At 47.1% G+C, this 19,159-nt stretch overlaps 8 protein-coding genes and 1 non-coding gene across 9 annotated transcripts; 5 read left to right on the top strand and 4 right to left on the bottom strand.

Moving 5' to 3' along the window:
- Window positions 1-490: 490 nt before the first annotated feature.
- Window positions 491-577, bottom strand: EDB82DRAFT_t240. Its single transcript has one exon. It is a non-coding gene; the product is annotated as a tRNA-Pro (tRNA).
- A 1,174-nt stretch (window positions 578-1,751) lies between these two features.
- On the top strand, window positions 1,752-2,083 carry EDB82DRAFT_529699 (uncharacterized protein; the record flags this gene model as incomplete). Its single annotated transcript, XM_025738151.1, has 2 exons — window positions 1,752-1,842; window positions 1,887-2,083. 2 exons carry the CDS (start codon window positions 1,752-1,754, stop codon window positions 2,081-2,083), a joined length of 288 nt encoding a protein of 95 aa, XP_025592941.1.
- A 1,031-nt stretch (window positions 2,084-3,114) lies between these two features.
- On the top strand, window positions 3,115-6,040 carry EDB82DRAFT_318198 (uncharacterized protein). Its single transcript, XM_025738150.2, has 2 exons — window positions 3,115-4,429; window positions 4,486-6,040. Exons 1-2 carry the CDS (start codon window positions 3,202-3,204, stop codon window positions 6,003-6,005), a joined length of 2,748 nt encoding a protein of 915 aa, XP_025592940.1. The 5' UTR covers window positions 3,115-3,201; the 3' UTR covers window positions 6,006-6,040.
- Window positions 6,041-6,415: 375 nt separating this feature from the next.
- On the top strand, window positions 6,416-7,558 carry EDB82DRAFT_579630 (uncharacterized protein; the record flags this gene model as incomplete). Its single annotated transcript, XM_025738149.2, has 2 exons — window positions 6,416-6,805; window positions 6,857-7,558. Exons 1-2 carry the CDS (start codon window positions 6,596-6,598, stop codon window positions 7,556-7,558), a joined length of 912 nt encoding a protein of 303 aa, XP_025592939.2. The 5' UTR covers window positions 6,416-6,595.
- A 215-nt stretch (window positions 7,559-7,773) lies between these two features.
- EDB82DRAFT_514484 (uncharacterized protein) lies at window positions 7,774-8,434 on the top strand. Its single transcript, XM_065608959.1, has one exon. The coding sequence runs from the start codon at window positions 7,960-7,962 to the stop codon at window positions 8,428-8,430; it is 471 nt and encodes a 156-aa protein (XP_065463361.1). The 5' UTR covers window positions 7,774-7,959; the 3' UTR covers window positions 8,431-8,434.
- Window positions 8,435-10,496: 2,062 nt separating this feature from the next.
- Window positions 10,497-12,535, top strand: EDB82DRAFT_318181 (uncharacterized protein). The gene is made up of 2 exons (XM_025738148.2): window positions 10,497-10,838; window positions 10,887-12,535. The coding sequence occupies exons 1-2, from the start codon at window positions 10,698-10,700 to the stop codon at window positions 12,375-12,377; spliced, it is 1,632 nt and encodes a 543-aa protein (XP_025592938.1). The 5' UTR covers window positions 10,497-10,697; the 3' UTR covers window positions 12,378-12,535.
- Window positions 12,536-13,331: 796 nt separating this feature from the next.
- Window positions 13,332-14,411, bottom strand: EDB82DRAFT_514481 (Alpha/Beta hydrolase protein). Its single transcript, XM_025738147.2, has one exon. It carries the CDS (start codon window positions 14,333-14,335, stop codon window positions 13,445-13,447), a length of 891 nt encoding a protein of 296 aa, XP_025592937.1. The 5' UTR covers window positions 14,336-14,411; the 3' UTR covers window positions 13,332-13,444.
- Window positions 14,412-15,315: 904 nt separating this feature from the next.
- Window positions 15,316-16,172, bottom strand: EDB82DRAFT_529695 (uncharacterized protein; the record flags this gene model as incomplete). The annotated part of the gene is made up of 2 exons (XM_025738146.2): window positions 15,316-16,010; window positions 16,064-16,172. 2 exons carry the CDS (start codon window positions 16,170-16,172, stop codon window positions 15,316-15,318), a joined length of 804 nt encoding a protein of 267 aa, XP_025592936.2.
- Window positions 16,173-16,803: 631 nt separating this feature from the next.
- On the bottom strand, window positions 16,804-18,851 carry EDB82DRAFT_514476 (uncharacterized protein). Its single transcript, XM_025738145.2, has one exon. The coding sequence runs from the start codon at window positions 18,415-18,417 to the stop codon at window positions 17,209-17,211; it is 1,209 nt and encodes a 402-aa protein (XP_025592935.1). The 5' UTR covers window positions 18,418-18,851; the 3' UTR covers window positions 16,804-17,208.
- Between the last annotated feature and the right edge of the window lie 308 nt (window positions 18,852-19,159).

Raw genomic sequence — 19,159 nt, 5'->3', positions numbered from 1 at the left:
TGACATACCTAATTTACAACACCGCCTTTGAACTTCAATGGTATTATTTGAATTGCGTTGCTATCCCACATACTTTTCCAAACCCTATCATCCAGTTTAGAGACTTTTAGCTATCCTCAGCTTTTTTATTTCGTGCGAGGCTGTCTATTACACGGGTTGCAAAGATATGGGTTGAGCCATACATCAAGTAGTAGCCAACGCCTACATACGCTCTGTTTTTACCCAACAAAAAGAAGAAGCCACTAATAAAAAAGAAGAGACGGAGCCCCTTCTCATCTTTTGTTTCTACAGTAGAATACGTTCAATTCATAAAGTACAAAGACATAACTAAGTTGCAATGGGATTAGATAGGCTAATTAAAAGCTAGCACAGAGTCCCGCATCATCTTTACGGGAAGTGGGGCTCAGTCTAAGCTTAAATCGGAGCATCAAGAACCTCCAAAAATCGCGCAAAAAGAACACGACATGTTCCTCGTCTAAAGCAAAAGAGAGGGCTCAACCGGGGATTGAACCCGGGACCTCCTGCATGAATGATGACTCATCCCAAAGCAGGAATCATACCGCTAGACCATTGAGCCAGTGTATTTTTTGTTATAGAGAAACTAAGAAAATTGAATTATATAGCGTAGTGTCAATTATTTGGTAGTCTAGGGAGGTATTACACCATACTTTTCACTTTTCTCATTATTGTAGTGTCAGAAGTTCTCATTGAGTTAGTTGACCATTTGTTGTAAAGATGTGATGTATTTTGATATATGTACGGTGGGAAAGATAACTTAGCAGTCTAGACTTTTTACCAACCATTTGACTTTACTAATCATTCCTACAGTTCAGAAGTTTAGAGTACACCAATAGATCATTAGGGACAGACATCGTGTTCTCAGGTATTTTTGTTGAGCTTCCCCGAAACATCCAATCTACAGTCTCAGATTCCTATCCATGACTCAAACCTGAGTTCTGAAAGCCCCGAAACTAAAACCTGGTGTTGCGAGCAACTCGCTTACGGGACGGCCTAGCTACACGAAACAAGCCACCATGCTACTCTGACATGCTGTCCCGCGTCAAATAGCAGAGATTGACTGCAGATGTGGTTCATCGTGCCCTCGAATTCGCAAACTACTGGTTTTCGCCCAAGAGACAAACCAATTTAGTCATTTTATGCATCTTAGACCCGCTCTTGGGCGATTCATCTGCGAGTATCTCAAGTTTGGGCCTCAAGTTTCCCACCATCCCCTAGCGTCTCTACTTGCACAGATGAGACGAACCCCCGACAAATCCAGATTTATTTTGCGACCATCCAAAACCGCATTCGTGTTGTGATTGACGACGAACTGAACTTTAGCTGTGTCTTGGCTCCCTTATCTCCACTAGCTTATTTGGACAGCATTAGTCGATTCCAGTTTATCAACATCGGACACGAGGGAATAAGCGACGAACCATCATGTCAGCTTATACGGTGCTACCTACATGAAATTCGAAATCAATTCTTCACCTCTTTATCTTGCACCCTGCATCTGCGAGCCGAGTTTTCTGCTGACCCGCAGACACGTCAGTTGTTTGCTGTCTGACTCCCCCGGACTCAACGGATGCGGTCAATGCTCGTGAAGCAACCTTTACACCGCAAGGTGCATAAAGTTCCGAGACCCGTTAATAAAAAGCTCGGTTTCGGTATCAGCCATATACATAAAGACAGCTTCCCCAGCTTATCTTTTATGCGACGGCCACACGACAAAACATTGAGCCATATCAGTCATGTCTTCCCTCACCACACCGCTCACGCTCATAGCAGCTGTGAAAGAGATTGAGGATGTCGCCATCACCACAGCAGATAGGAAACTCAACTGTAAGTTTACCTGGCTTAGCTCAAGACAATACTAACCTAAATAGTACCATTGCGGGATCTTGAAAAAGTCACACTTGGGAATGAGCATCTGATAAAACGATCTGGCCGAAGTCGGCGATCCATTGGCATTTCTACATTGTGGTTTCTTCTGGTCAAGATACCCATAATAGTGATAGTTCTTCTTATCACTTGCGCGTGGTTATGCCTTCGATGTCGCAAGAAGAAGGACTTGGCCAAGTGATAGCTGCTGCACCCGTTCTCGAACCATTTTGACCCTGGTCGTGATAAGGCAGAATCAACAGTCACGGCCTACAGGGATTAACCACCAAAATACGCCGCTTCGCTGGGCTTGGTGTTGGTTCCGGGATCAATAACCTGGAACAATCGACATCGCCACAAAATTTTGAGAAGAGACTCTCACAAACTGGCGATTAATAGACGGTGATACCCAGAGCCTGGATACCACAGAACCCACGCACCTCCCGCACCTCCCGCACCTCCTCCAACAACGCCACGATCGGGCAATAGTCCAAAGCAAAATAATTGTCAACAATCTATCAACAAGTCCGTCATCTACAGCACGAGTCTCCCATTTGATCAACGACGAGATCATGCCTTCACGAGAATATGAAGGGCTCGTCACATCGCCATCCCTGGAAAAGAGAATGGACAGCATGTCAGCTTATGGGTATTTCATGATGATTGGGGTGCCGCTCATAATCGTATGGATATTGGCATGCTGCTGCACGATGTGCTTTTGCCGTCGGAGACAAGAGAAAGAAGACAGACAAGCATTGGCTGTGACATTGGAGTCGCTGGCAATTGAGGTTGAGGACTCCCTCAAGACCAGCAACCGTGGGATGGATTCATTTGAGACATTGGTTCCTCAATAGGCACAGAGCCTTGAAGTGCCACTGATATTGAATCTCTTTGGTTTAGTAAATACAATTATTTCTTGGAGAATGCTTTACTTCCTTATGGTCTGATTCTTGAACTTGACGACCCTGATGACGGAGGCCCTTCCCTGCCTGGGCACTGGTACCTGTAATTACAGCGGGATCCCCACTGTTTCCCGTCAGGTCCCCTCCATTCTCCATGAGCTTACTTTGGTTGACAATCTTTTTAATTACTTTCAACATTATGGATTCCATCATAAGAATGCCTCAATCATACAGACCCCATGATGGTCGCCGTCGCAATGCTATTGCTAGGTTCATTCTATCACTCATGGGGATACTACCCCACCGGGTTAGAGCAGAATTGGATTGTCCAGGGGTTCAACTAGCCTAATGTCACATCATAAGGCTGAACTTGTCCTGAACACTACCGCGGTGCTTCGTTAATCGCCCTCACGTTGCCATGTTTAACAGAAAGCGTCGCGACCTCACCGACGAGGAGCGGCTCAGCGGCTATGATCTCGACTCGCCTGCTTCCCAACGTTGGAAGCCCAACTATTCTGTCCCGCGCAACTCGCTGGATGACCGCAAGACATCGCGCATCTCTCTTAGCGCAGACAAAGAGACCTCTTTAGAAAGGCCGCACCATGTGCCGCATCCTTTCTCCTTCGGGAGAAACAGGCGCGACATGGATACTTTTGCAGATGTTCGACAAAGCAACGAGGAGGATTCTGACAACGAAGAATTTTCCGATCCAAAGCTCTGGATAGAGACGATATCTGAATTGTACATGAACGAACTCGATAATCGAGCCCGATGGGACCCGCGATGGCTGAATGTTACTCGACGAGAACGGTTCGAGGGTTTGAAGTCGGTTACTGTTTCGGTTATCGACTATCTTGGTAACGACAAAGTGGAAAGAAGCAAACTGATCACCACAAAGAAAGATCTCGCCGCCACTATCAATACCCGACCAGAAGACTCTCAGGTGAGAGTTATTATGGTCAGCGATTTGAGCCGATTCGTTATGGGCGTATTGGGTCAGCTGTACTCTATAGATCCGGAATTCTGGTACGAACAACTCATCACCTCGGGATACTGTGCGAGCGATAGTGGATTAAAGCTGAGAAATGCGGTCTGGATGAACTGGAACGAGAGAGAAACCCACTTTCGGCATCGTCCTTTACCTGGAATCGGCCAACGCACGGAATGGAACTTGTCACGTCGGACAAAGTCTCGAAACTGGGCTCATATTCGGTGGGGTCGGCTTGGTGCACTCCACTACCTCGGACGACCTGGATTCCACGAAGACGAGATTGCTGGACGCATCTCTGACGGGCGTTGGACCATTGAGCGCGATGTCATCGTCGATAGATCTGGTCTCCTTTTGACTGACAAGAGAAAGAAGCGTGCAGAGCGAAAGATTCAAGAGAGAAAGGAGAAGGAGGAGAAAAAGAAGACAAAGCAGAAGAGCCAAGATATGTTTGCTGTTCCGGAGCCGCGAAAGTCTACAGTAAAGATTGAAGGCACGTCAAACAGGGTCAAAACTTCCAACGTGTATCGTCCCTATAGTACTTTCTTTCCAATCCTCCGCCAAAACCCAAAGCACTGGAAGAACAGAGATTTGAGAGTAATGGCGCCAGAAGGCATGGGATACTGGACAAGTGTTGATAAAGAGGGGAAGAAAACAGGTAAGTATCTATACTAACAGCGCTCGACAACGGACAAACTGACTTGTTACACGTAGTCATCCTGGCCTTTGATCCACCTCGGAGTATGCAAAATGAGAAAACAAAAGAGACCACGCCGTCTCTAACATTCATGCCCCGAGCTATGGAATTTGAGTCATATACAGAAGAGGAACTATGGCGGGTAGCTGACCCAGGCGAGACGTATCTTGACCCTCCTGTATTTATAAAGAGGAAGCAAGGAGAGAAAGGGAAATCCAGAAAAAGTGGCCTAGACGAGAAAAAAGACAAGATGACCGACAGGTTAGCTTCCGCTAGCATGAACAAAGAGGGCGACACCGACTCTATCGACACCACTGATACCGAGTACGACGAAGAATATCAGAACAACATCAAAAAGAGCTACAGATCTCGCCAATCCTGGGTTCGCGACCGCGATTTTGCTCGAAAATACTCCCTTTCCACCTTGGATCTCGTGTCCCGATACGTCTCCAACATCCACCCCACCGAGCTACTCCAGGACGATTCCGCAATCCCTTCTCTTCTTGCACGTTTGTCTTTCGACGATACTTGGCAACTTCTTGCCGAGCTTCGTATTATGCAGGACCATATCGACTCAGACCTCGGCGCAGATCTACACCTTCACCTGCTTCAAGATGCTGGGACCGCCACACGGCAAAACATGGCCTGGATTCGGTCGATTTTACAAGAGCTGGGCGAGTGGGTAGATCATGTGAAGAAGTCACAAAGGATACTCAATCTACCCGAAGATCTGGAGCAAGAAATGGTTGAACTTCAGGAGGACCTGCAGTCTCTGCAAACACGCTCAGAGCAAACACTGAACTTCCTCGTCGCCTCAACTGGAATTAGCCAATCGGCACTCGTCATCGATCAAACATCTGGTATCAATAAACTCACTGAACTAGCATTCTTTTTTGTGCCCTTGTCGTTCATCACGGCCGTCTTCTCTATGCAAGTTGCAGAGCTTAATGATGCGCCGCCCAAGATGTGGACGTGGGGTTTGTCGCTGAGTGTCGTATTTGTCGTCACATACGCGATACGCATTTTCCTGCGATCGCCGACAGTCAGGTACTGTGTCAAAGCCGGTCGTATAACAATACTCAACCGCTTCACACCCAAATCCCGCTCGATGTCCCTCCGACTCGACTCCATCAGCAACCGCGCGATCGCCAAATTTTTTTTCTGCCTTATCACGACGCTGTCTTTGAGTTTCTCCATAGTCATAATCTATTTGCTATCCGCATTTGTTGTCTTTTTTGGTCTCTGGGCTGGTATAGCAGGTATAGCGCTATACTTTATAATCACTCGATGGCCAGAAACCGCAGTCTTGGCCCCTTGTTTTGTGTCACTCGTTCTTGCCGGGGGCGGGATTACGGCAGTTTGGTATTGGGGCGACATCTTGGAAAAAGCCTGGGAGAATTGGATTGATAACGCTGTTAACTGGGTGAAGAATATCTGGCCGGAAGACTGGATGACAGATTCTGTTGACGATGAGGATCTGGATCGGGAGGGAGTTCCGACATATGCTCGACAGGCAATGTTTCTTCCTTCTAAATAGACTGAGATATGACAGACCTTAGGATTAGAAATTGGCCGCTATAAGCATAAGACGAAAGTAGTAGATTCGTTTATGCTACTTGGACGATACTTCTTAGACTACCTACCCTAAGACTTAGGAGGCTAACGCTTCTACCCTGATAGTATGCATCTGTTGGTTCGCGTGAGTAGCTGTCAATTGCCGTCACGTTTTTATGATCTGTGATTTCTGACACTCATTCACCTCCATTCAAACAAGCGTTACAGCATTCTCTTATTCTTTTACGACCCGCCTGTCAGTACAGCAACGTTAGCCTTGTGATATATCATGAAGGTTGATTGTGGCCGTTTGACCCAGTGCACGGCCACTGGCAGACGGCAATATGCATCACAAAGCTTATTGCAAACGACGGATCGCATACATGTTGTTTTACAAACTGTAGGCAGGTATTGGAGATTAATAAAGGTAGCCGGCTGCGCGGCAGGTGCAAGCAAATCTCCTGTTTCCTTCCCTTGCACATCACCCGACGGAAGCGCCTATCCTATTCTTTGAGTATTTGCACTTCTACATACATCTTTCCTTGATTGTCACCACGCTCGCATCACGCAATCATGAATCGTTTCGAAGTCCCCGGCAGTGTCGAGTATCATCTCGTAGAAGAACTATGCACAACTTCGACGCTGACATCCTTCTACAACCTGCTTGGAGGGGAACACTCCGACATTTCTATCGTTTGTGGCGATCACGAATTCAAGGCTCACCGCGCGATCGTATGCACACAATCTTTGTGGTTTGACGTGGCTTTCACCGCTCCTGCCAAGGTAGGCAACACTTCACTTCTGGCAGACCAACCGCTAACTTAAAAACAACAGAAGCGTATCATCAGAAAGGTAGAGGTTAAAGGAGTTGACCCTGGAGTTTTCCAGCGATTTCTCGAATTTCTTTACACTGGGACATATACGATCGAAGGCGAGACACCACAACGAGATCTCACCACATCTCGAACCGGAGAGATAGAGTCGATGTTGAGGGATCACTCAGAGCAACCTTGCAGCATGCCTTCCAGCGAAGTAGCTGCTTCCGATACATCTTCCAAGCGCCCTGTCAGACGTTCCAGTAGGAAATCGCACTCGACTGCAGACTCAATGGACGAGGCACCCGATTCCGACACTCCGATGGCGACCGCGGCTTCGCCCGACTCTTCGATCCCGGAGGAAATCCTATTCAAAACTCCCTTCCCTCCCGCAATGACCATTTCGCTCGAGCTGTACAATCTTGCGCATGAGTACAAAGTGCCTGCTCTCCAACTTCTTGCTCGAGAGCGTTTCTTCAAAGCGGCCAAAGCCCGTTGGCTCTCGTCCTGGGAAGGGGCGAGCTGGGAGGACACAAAGGAGTTCGAAGACGTTGCCCTGAGTCTCTACACGTCTCAAGACGGCGAACCTATGTGGAAGGTCCTGGTTCTATTGGTCCAGGCGAAGACTGGGGATGACTTAATGAAGCGCCGAATGCACGATGTGGCGAAGGAACATTATGATCTTCGAGCTGGTGTTGAAGGACAGGAAGTTCAAGGATAGTCTACAGTGGTACAAAACTGGGGAGTGTGTAGTCTGTTTCCGTCAATCGACCTTTTTATCTACCTATTAGTGGCCTAAATTATCCTAAACTGGGGAGAGTTAACTAATATTTCGTTCGTTATGTTTCTTATAAAGAGATGCGAGCTTAAGGGTACTACTATCTCTGCTACAGAAAGGATAACCTCCAAGCGTAGAGTGCAAAGCAAATAACCTAAGAGTGTAGTTTAAATAGCATAAGTTATCTAACTGATCCGATCTCTTATTCTTCAAGCAACCAGCTTTTCTAATACACTGAGGCTCTGGTTGTTGACTTGGTCCTGGAACTATTTCTCGAGTTCCTTTACACAGGGAATTACACTGATACAGTCAACCCTACCTGGGATAAACCATCTGCCACGGCTATGACGGACCCCAAGACCGTTCGGCAGAACCTACAGCAACCAGCATGTGGTAGGCTGGGAATCCCTACATTTCATGGGAATGCACTACTTAGTGAACCCGACCAAGAGTGGCAGCCACCAGCTGAAGAAGTAGAAGTACCCGAAGAGGAGGATGAGGAGGACGAGAACAACGAGGATGGCTCTGAGAACAGCGATATGAATGACCACCAAGAGGGAAAACCCGACATAATGACGATGGAAGACGTAGTCACCATCCCAAACAGAGAAGGATTGAGACTAATCGCAGAACTACGCGACGATATGAAACTGCCTCTCCGGCTTTATGCCATGGCATACAAGTACGACGTGCCCGCGCTCCGACTCCTTGCCCGCAATCGCTTTTACAGAGCCGCTGAGCTAGCCTGGGAAATGGCAGAGTGCTTCCCTGATATCGCGGGGTACGCAATCCATTCGAAAATGGTACTTCACTGACCTCGGGTCGCAGTCAGGTCTTCTGCCTGTATTTCCCAATTGGTGAAGCTTGTGATGGCGTGTTTTTATGTATGGGCTGTTAAGATCGGACACTGCCTGAAGGGTACGATTACACGGTTGACTTATACTATTCATGCAAGCGACTTTGATAGCAGGCAGCTTTTATTGGACAAATAAATATGTGTAGTTTTACGTATTTGTATGTCTTTTACGCATACCGCGCCAGGATGATCACTGGGTGCTGGAAAAGTTGACTGTTGGAAGCAAAATAGACAAAATAATTTAGTCACTCCATGTCGGTTAGACAACATATTCAGGTTGTGTATTTTTATACTGTAAACCTCAGAGTCCAACCTTTGTATCATTCACTCAATTGTGATTTCTGTGCCATGTCTTTACATCTATGTAAGCGAGAGGTCCGGGGACCGGTTAATCGGAATGACGGTTGAAATCCGCCTCAAAGCACAAGCGGTCAAAATAAACAGAAGAGCGCCAAGAGGAAAAGAACAGAGACAGATCCATCTTTGTTTGTAGATCCGTCGCCCGGTTCCAGTATGAGACGAGACACAGCCCCAGACATTTGCCCCACAGTAAGCGGCTGACAGTTAGTTTTCGGATCTCCAGACCAAAAAACAAATCAAAAGAGGAAATGCCCGGTTTGTAAGTGTTTCTGTTGGGGTGGGTGTTACGTTGTCTACTTGTCTGTCACTGCTGCTATGACTTTGGCTGTCAGGCTGACTACCCCTGTTCTATGTACACTGTCGTCATGGCTTTTTCGCTGCTGTTGATCTGCACAACTGCATGTTGCATCAAAGGATCGCGATGACAACTGTAACTGAGTCAGTCAAGCTTAAACAAAGTCGCAACTCAATATTCGTAAGCCTTCAGTGCTACTTCTCCTCACTAAGAGAGTGACATGGGAGGAAAATCAAGCATTGCGGCTGTTTGTCTGCCCGTGTGACAGGCAGACCCCTGTAAGACAGGCAACCGTTAGTGTCGTTTCTAGCCAGTCAGCTATTTTGCGTCTGTCGGCTTTTTCTTACTTGGGTTGGTGATGCAGGCGCTTGCAGGCGCAGGTTCTAGATCAGAAAACATGGCTGATGGCTGCGATTCAGGGGGATGGCTTTCTGCAGGCAAGATTACGTATCACAAGGCTACAGAATAAAATGTTTTCGTGTACGAAAGCTAAAGATATCCATGAGGCCAATTTAGTCTGCTAAGCACTAAATGATAGTCTGAACTAAAGTCTTGTATCGATAAGAAAATTCTCCTGAATATCGGTTAATCGACGCTCAGACTTGTAACTTATTAGTAACAGGTTCGTGCTTCATGAAGAGGAATGTTTCATCGTTGTTAGTCAACTTTGTATAGAGGGGGGGTACAGTGTCCACGCCAATTCTGGGCTTACTGGGCGCTGTAATTGACCCACCAAGTGCTATGCAGCAGCAGCATGCCTGGCCCCTAAACTTGGAATTTGCAACAGTTCAAGCTTATCTAGAAATGTACTCAATTAGCCAAAAGTATAATCATACGATCTAAAGCATTGCTGATTCCGAAATCGCTGAACTTTTGGCGCAGTTCGATGGGTGAACTCTCCGCCTGGAGACGACATTTTAGCCCAGGGCTAACTTCGGCTACGCATCCCAGTCACAGCCCTAGGCGTACATCTCACCAATTAGATCCTCTATTTTCGGGATGATCAGCCTGGAATTGCTCCTTCGCCCCAAAGTATCCCCTGTGGCTGCCAGCTTTGGGGGGGCGCAAGGGTTGATCAACACGCGTTGCATTGTCAAACTCGTGGAGTTGAAATGAAGGTATCTTTTAGCCGCCGACGCACTCAATTGGTACTTGTGCTGCATCGATAAGATTAGAGACCCGTATTCAATCTACGACTGACAGGGTTTAGAGTGGGAAACTACCGATGCGCCAGAGTCGACCTCCTGTCTGCCTTGTCTCACGTCAAGCTTGTCCACTTTGACTGTCAAGTCAACTTTCATCATCCTTTTCCTTTTTGTATCTAAACAATCCTTCCGCTCCTCGATCGTCGCTCCTTGGCTCTCCTCGTCTTGTTTATACAATAATCCTGTTTTCACGTCCTGTAATCATTGTATATTGCTTGGAAGGTGCCACATTCTGTCTTGTACTTTTACTTTCTTTCTCCCCTCGTTCCTCCCTTGTGCCTTGTTACCTAGTATTCCTCATCTCGATTCAAGACTGGCTGGCAGTCTTTTTGTTTCTTTACATACCTTACCTTCTGCCTATGACACATGCCTTCACACATTGCCCTACCTGGCGCTGCGCGTCCTCGTCAAAGGTTTCGTGTGAATGGGTCTAACTGGCGATGGGTTAAGAAGGGATTTACTTTATTGTTAACATTTTTTATTGCTACGTTTCTACTCTACCGCTTAGTATGTTAACCGTTTACTCTAAAATTTCAACGCTGACCATGCTACCAGATCGTTAATGATAGTGTTTGGCGACCATCCGGACCGATATTAGAAGATACCACAATCACTCCTGCAAACCTCACTTCTGGAGACCGAAAATTTGTTATTATCCTGCCTGTCGACAACTCGAGTCCCGATCTATGCAAAGTCATCAGCAGTGCCGTTGCTCTCGGCTATCCAGCTCCCGTTATTGTCAATTGGAAGAACGACTTTCATACCGACGCCGATGGCATTGGACCTTCGCAGCTAGGCAAGATCACCGGTACACTCAACTATTTACAGTGGGCTACTGGAGATGAGGTCTCCGAGGACGAAAAGCTAGGGGAGGACGATCTGGTGATGATGCTCGACGCCCACGATATTTGGCTACAACTACCACCCAGCGTCATGTTGAATCGATACTACAGCAGCAACGAGAGAGCAAACAAGCGAATTGCCCAAGAGTACGGCTTCTTCGACAGGGACCTCATGCAGCAGACCATTATCGCTGCTGCGCAAAAAGGCTGCATCGCTCCTCGCGACAAGATCTCGAACCTCTACTGCCACGACGTTCCCGACAGCACACTTCCCGAGAATGTGTTTGGCTTCTTTACCGATCACAACGTCGGACGATACAAATATGTACGACCCAAGTATGTCAACAGCGGAAGTTTCATGGGCCCTGCAGGGGATATGCGCCGATATTTCCAACGCGTCAAAGACCGCATGGACAAGGATCTTCTCGAGGTGAGGTCCAACGAGGATCTTGCTGGCGATCAGGGTATTTTTGCCGAGGTGTTTGGTGAACAAGAGCTTTGGCGCCAGCACATTCACGAGGATGACTTTGCCCACGACAACCCCGGCAAGGAGGCAGCGTTATCAGCACGAGACGAATTTGAATACCATGTTGGCCTGGACTATGCGCAAGAACTCTTCTACCCGACTTGCTATTCTGAAACAGGAGGATATTTCGTGTCCCTCGACGACCCTTCTTCCATCGCCAAACAGTCGAGCAAAGCAGGTGTCTCGCCACCGCGTATTGGGGGTGTTCCTAACGACGTTTCCGTTGCGGAAGCTCCCTTGGCTCAATTGGACGACGGCAGCAACCAGGGTGGCTCATGGGGTGACGTTTCGCTTTATGTCGACTTTTGGACAACGTCGGTTCCTGTTGCGATCCACCACAACGCTTGGAGGGACGGCCTCAAGAGCCGCCGAACAACATGGTGGGATAAGACGTGGTACTTTCCCCACCTGCGCAACCTTTTGGAGGCGCACATGGTAGCAAACACGACTGCGCCACTAGCAAGCATCGCTGCAGACGATGGCAATCTGGAGGTGTGGTCTTATGGTGCAAAGGCCAAGGGAAGCGCGTCGCTTCTGTTCGGCAAGAACAAAGAGTCCAAGGCTTGGCAGCTACGAGCGACAGATTGGAATACTGTCTGCAAATCAAGTAATGACGCGGATGAGGCTGAGACACGCTGGTATGACGAAGTTTTCCGAGATGGAAAGGGTTTACTATAGAGATGTGTTTGGAACGGACTCATTCGGGTTGGAGTTTAATTCATAGCGTGTATTTTTGAACCATTCACGAACGACATAAGACAAGACAAGATAAAGAACAGATATTACCCATTTAAACTTATCAAGTTAATTACGAATATTCCCTTGGTTATTGTGCTGTGAATATTTTCTTGTTTTTATTATAGGCTATTTCTCCTGGGAACATGACACCCACGTCTGCCAATTCACTGACTCTTGGCTGACGTCTCAACCAACCACGACAGGGATTAAAGGTACCTGCATGCTGACGAGTACCGGCGGTTTTTCGTTCCGGTCTAGGTCTTGGCGATGCGCTGGTGCCACGCGTTATTGAACGGCGCATAACGCTATCGAGATCAAGGCTAGATCAATATCGAGAAAATAAATGGCTTTGAAGAGGGAATGGAGACAAACTCTCACGCCCAAGAAATGTTACTATCCAGAACTTGACCGACGACGTTCCTTGAACTTGATCATTTGAGGTGTTGATTTAGTTATTTCTCGGCACTCGGGATCAGCTGCTGACATGGGATGTAATCTTCCTTGATAAGAGCCTCACGAGGTAGGGATTGGTCAAGGTACGACGGGCGAAGAGGGACAATTTAAGTGAAACATAAGGCCTTATTCCCGTTTCATTATAGCTTCCCCTATACCACATTGCTAATATTGGGATGAACTCTGTATCCGAGATGATAACTGGCTCCTTGAGGATGTAATGGCAGTTTGTGTCTTCTATTTTTGGAATTCTGAAAATGAGGGTATCGCGAGATTAGATGTACACAGAAACTCAGTTATGAAGGAATGAAGAATCGAGATGATTGTCCTGCTATGTCTCAAATAAAGAGATTTGATTCAGTACCTGCAAATGTCTCGTACAATGAATTTTAGTTCAAGGCCTTTAGCGGTTTACAGAAATTCAACTTCGATTTTACCTAACAGTCAAGCTGCCCATGTCTGGTACTGTGGCAGATATAATCATACTGTCAGTATACAACTAAAAATATAGTTACATACAAAGTGCAACTGGTATTGAGTATTCAGATCAATGATTAACCGCTCTGCCACCTATGGATAGTCAAAACAGCATTCGTAAACTCCTCTGGTGCTTCCATGGGAAACGCATGTCCAACGTCAACAACTTTCCTCTCAAACTGCCCAGAAAAATGCTGTCTATGCGCAGCCGTACCACCCTTCTTCAAAGGATCCTGCTTCCCGTCAAGCGCAACAGTGGGCACAGTTATCTTGGGTTTAGTAGCAAGAACATCTTCCAGTTTTTGCAACGCTGGATCCCCCCGTGCATTGCCAAAGCAAAACCTGTAGGCATGTATGACGACATCAACAAAATCAGTATTATCAAACGATTCTGCTGTGCGTTGATAAAAGAACTCGGTGAAGGAGAAGGAAGGTGACCACTGTTCCCAAAGTATTCGACAGAGATCTCGTCTATTCTCTGTCAAACACCTCATCCCTCGCTCCTGTTGGAATAAATGCTGATACCAAACTGAACATTCGAGACTCGGCTCAAAAGGCATCTGGTAAGTTGATAGATCGGCAATATCATACGATGCATACGAAACAAGTCCGACAACACGCTCTGGCCAAAGCGCAGAAGCAACACAGCAGGACATACCACCCCAGTCAAAACCACCCAGTATGGCCTTTTCGATATTCAACGCATCCATGAGTTCGATGACATCTGAGCCCAGAGCTGCCTGTTGGCCGCTTCTCATAGTCTGCGAGGAGAGAAAGCGCGTGGGACCGAAGCCACGCACATAAGGGATTATAACTCGAGCGCCGTTTGAAACAAGCTTGGGAAATACTTCGTCATATGCATGGATGTCGTAGGGGAAGCCGTGGTAGAGAAGAACTGGCCAGCCTGCAGAAGGGCCATGGTCGTAGTAACCTACTTCCAGGGTACGAGTCTTGATTGTTTTGAGCATGAATTTTAATGTTATCGAAGAGACTGGTGGTTTGAGATGTGACTTCGTTGGAGGATTATAAGGAAGTGATTTTCTGATTGCGCCTTGTAGCTGACATCTGATTATGCGAGTTCTGCTTACATCAGATCCTTTTTGATATCATCCTGATTGACACATTAGTAATTCTGTGTCTATATAAGTGATTCTTTATATTTATTTTCTTCTATATATCATTATTCTCCTGGAAAGAATAGCCGTGGTGAATCAGGTTCTAAGGGATGAAGTTTTTATAAACTTGAAGTTCACAATGCATCTTTCCATTCACCATAGTCTCGTGGATAGCAGAAACGATGACCTCTAGTCTAAGCCTGTAGGTAAAAAAACAAATGACCTAAAATTTGGTCTTAATAGCATAATTTTGTCCCTTATACCCCGAGAAACCAACGTTTCTCATATCCTGAGGAGGGAACATGTATATATATATATATATATCTGTCAAGTCGAAGCCTACTGGTAATCTGTTTCTGACTTATTTATGTCCTATTGTTACTAAGGATAATGGTATAGAAGTAATTGGCAACTTGCCTTGACATAACCCTAGGCATATTCAACTATCGCTGTCTAAAATCTCGCGAAACCCGCATACAACAGGGTGTATCCTTCGCTTCTCAGGAACGCTGCAGCCTGTCCTTCGCGGCACGGGCTTGCAAATACTCGTTTGTAAAACACTCGGCAATCTCTTCATACACGACGTCTTCCACCACATCGTACCCCGTGACTGGATTGTCCCAGAACTGCCCATGCATTCGATGCAGCGCCCGGGAGGTCGGCTGGTAATCGTATATTGATAAACTGACTAGAGGATCAGGATCCCCTTCAATATTAGGCGGACCACCGAGTCTGCACCACTTTGTGGACGATTTTGTGATCATTGTTTCCCGCACCCAATTCAGAATGCCAGCCACTTTGCAAAGGGCCCTCTGAATATCTTCCCTTGTCTCCTATTCTGTGGGAGCAGGCTTTGGGGCGAGAGTAAGATCCCGCAACCAAATCTTATTTCTCGTTGAGTCCTTGCTGACTTTCGCAACAACGTAGCTCTCGACCCTTCCAAACCATAAATATTCGAATATAACAGCGGGATCCATCTTTGTAATATGTTCAACAAAGAAGTTGGCAGTATTACATTCACTACTAGAGTGTTTGTTGGCGTTTCTTTTTTTCTGGTGTCTCTTGTTGGGTTTCCGAGTGGTGGTATCATAGGCGTGAACAATCATGCATGAGAGGCCACCAAGATCGTATTTCACGGCGCGAACCAGGTCGTGATATGGCTTTGTTGAACCCGCAGAGCGTAGTAAATAATTACCGCTGGGTTCATTCCAGTATTTGCGGCGTTCCTTTTCTTCATCGAAGCTGATGATGAGCGTGTTTCCAAAAAGCTCGAAAGTCATGGCACCGAAGAGTGATGCCATCTTGTTCCTTAGGCACATATAAAACATCGTTAGCAACACTCTACTGCTGAGAACGATGTCAACAGTGTCGAAACGGAAGTCAGGGTGTGCGGCCTTGATGGTCTTGAAAACAGCGGTGAGTAGATACTTGGAGTTTTCGAAGCACTCGGGACTTGGCACGAACGCATTCTCGATAGCAGTCAACGAACACGGCATTTTCGGACGTAGGTATTGGGACAGGTTTTTGTCTATATCAACGAGTTAGTTTAACTGCGAAATGACTGCTTGCCGCCATATGTACCTGGAACGTGGCCAACTTCATCTTTGTCCTTGGATACATCCGAGAGGTTGAAGTTACAAAGGACCTTATATCCACCGTCACTGGACACTGAAGAGCAGCGAGGTTTCATGTTAGAAATGTCATCTTGTCCGATCCCCCGCAGCGGCGGATGTTCAAACGGGTCTTGTTGTGGATGTGGACACGGGTCTTGCTGCGGCTTTGGAGAGCCCATCGTGATGATTGATGACACAATATATGTCTCAGTGTGATGATGAAGATGATTATTTGATGAAGATGTTTGTATCGGTGATAACCTGTAAGGATAAAAGATGCAGCCTTTCTGGTGGGTTGTAGGGTCAAGGACTGCAGATGAGGAAGCTGCACCTCTGATCCAGTCATACTACTAATAGAGGTAGGTACCAAGGCAGGTAGGCACCTGCTGTCTCCTAAACGCTCTTGTATATGATCGTATCGCATGTAATCAGGAACCTGCTGTCCTCATGGATACAGTAAGCGTTGGTACATCTGAGTAATTCAGGGTGGGATAGAGCAAAAGCAACAGCCTGGAACCGTGCCCGGTGAGTAGCAGAAAAGTTGGCCTCCCAAGTCTTAGGGTACATAAATAAGTAGTCTAAGAACTATAGCCTAAGGAGCATAAAATGACCTACTAATTTCGTCTCGTATGCTTCCAGCGGCCAACCTTTCTGATACCTTGAGGCGTGCCTGGACGTAAAGGTTACTCGTAGATGAGCTTGCTTCAGACTTGATTGTGGACAAACGGAGACGATGAGACTATGAGCACTGACCAGAAGTGAATAGCGGAACTCTTTAACATGCGCATTACATTTTAACAAAAGGTATATATATCCATCCCGACAAACGCCTGTCCGTGTACCATCTAGTGGGTAGCAGAAAAAATGGCCTCCTAAGTCTTAGGGTATAAAAATAAGTAGTCTAAGAACCATAGTCTAAGGAGCATAAAGTGACCTACTAATTTCGTCTCTTATGCTTCCTGCGGTCAATTTTTCTGATACCCTGAGGACCATTTCCACCCCAGAACAGTCGCACTTCCCATAAAAGAATATTTGCATAATATCAAAGGACCACGGTCGCTTTTTGCCCAGGGAAACACCTCATCTCGATTCATTAAGTACCGTCCATCGCTGTTAATGTCTATATTCCTCCTTCGTCTCGTTATGAGAAGGCAGTTCTGCTGCAAAACTCTGATGTCCCGGCGCAGGCGATTGATAACCACCTGTGGATTGCGAGTGCGCGCTGTTGCGGTGCGATTCGGTGGTGGACTGTGACCACCTTGGATCATAGGATCCTGTTGAGTTGCGGAAGTTGCTGGGTGGGTGGCCGGGACTTGGCTGAAGACCGGGGGACTGTTGTGGGTGGTAGTAGTCACCAGGGAGTTCCATGGGGAAGCTCTGGATGTTGGTCTTGGGAGGTACTGGTGGTGGTTGTTGCTGCTGGTACTGCGCGCCGGGTGGAGGTGTGTGACCTGGGTATTGGCTGCCAGGTGGAGGTGTTTGAGCTGAATAGACATAGGGACTTTGGGGGTACTGAGATCCAGTATTGTCGGGAGTTGCGTATGGGTACGTTGGCGAGCGCTGAGGTTGCATCTGGGGTTGATATCCATACGGCTGCTGGTACGACGGACCTGGAGTCATAGGTCCTGTGCCAGGATGGAGAACAGCGTGCTGAGTGTCTGGTAGGCCAGTGGAGGGATTTTGCAGAGCCTGCTGTCGGGCTTGACTACTCTCGGATCGATCATTTGGGTTGTAGGTCTTGAGCTTCCCATCTTGGAACATGGCTTTCAACAAACCAGCATCGAGAAGCTCGGCCTTTTTGACCATACGGTTAACCATGTCAACACTGGCTTTCCTCGACTCGGCCTTGACAAACCCCATTAGAGTAATATTCGCTTTGAGTTCGACATCTGTACGCAAATAAAGGCCCTCCTTTGGTGCGCCAAGCTTCTCAAGACCAAGTTCGGGCTGCTCTGGAGGTTCAATGCCGGGCTGGTTGCCCATGATGCGGTACTTGTTCCTCATATCGATGCCAAGAGGAATATATATATGCGACTGCATGCCCCATGGCATATCATGGAAGCAACCATTAAATGTAAGCTTTCCGGATCCTATCTTTCCCAAACCGGGGATGTACTGGATGCGCTCTGTGATTTCGTACCAGGTGCTGTAGTACTCGTCGGAGGCGGCATTGCGAGGAGCGGGGATGGGTTTGTGGCTGAGAACTAGCGGGTTGAGGGTGATGATTTCACCATGGGAGTGAAGAAGATCGATGGCGAGCTGTCTCGGGATGAAGCCCGGGATAGGCGTGATGATGGTGAGAGTTTCCTTCTTTTTCAACATTTTGACAGTATGTTATGTCGTGCAGTATATCGGAACGTGTTTCAGCTGCAAGGTACAGTTCTTGCAGCCACGATATTGACAAGGCTTTCCAATAGTCGGTGTCGGCGCAACCGTGTACTTGTCGCATTAAATAGCAGTTGTATGAATCGTGTCAGGTCGTCGTTTTTGTTCAATATTTTCAGAAGTAAATTACTCGGTGATACTTTTTATCGCGTGAATTGTGACGAAGCTAAGCTGAGCTCGAAGAGGGGGAAGGAAAGATGCAAAAAAGTCGAGGGGGTCCACGGGGATTAAAAATGCGGCAGTTCAAGGTGAGCAGGGATCCAGTCTAGACCAGCCACTGACTGAGACGAGACTGACTAGGATATGAGTGTGCGACAGATTGAGTCCATTCCATCCCTTGGCTTGGGCTGGACTGGACTAGGTTGTCGTTGGGTTGTGTATTAAAAACCGCCACGAAGTGACATTGACGATGACGTGAGACGGGCACTTCCATTTGCTGGGCCTTGAAGATCATTTCGCCAAACACGACGCGACCTGGCGACATTTAAATGCCTAGATAATCATGTCGTAATGGGTATAATATCCATGTATTATCTTAACAGGGTGATCATATTCTTTTTTCTCTATCGCATTGCATCGGCAGTTATGCTGGGGGTCTCGCTTCAGCCCTGTCCCCACGATGACCTAGTAGCCAAGATCTGGTCTTGAATACAATGGGTATTGATCATTGAATCAGCAC

Source organism: Fusarium venenatum, assembly GCF_020744135.1.
Source record: "Fusarium venenatum strain MPI-CAGE-CH-0201 chromosome Unknown EDB82scaffold_4, whole genome shotgun sequence".
Classification (NCBI taxonomy): domain Eukaryota; kingdom Fungi; phylum Ascomycota; class Sordariomycetes; order Hypocreales; family Nectriaceae; genus Fusarium; species Fusarium venenatum.
This window is presented reverse-complemented; position numbering and strand designations above follow the sequence as displayed.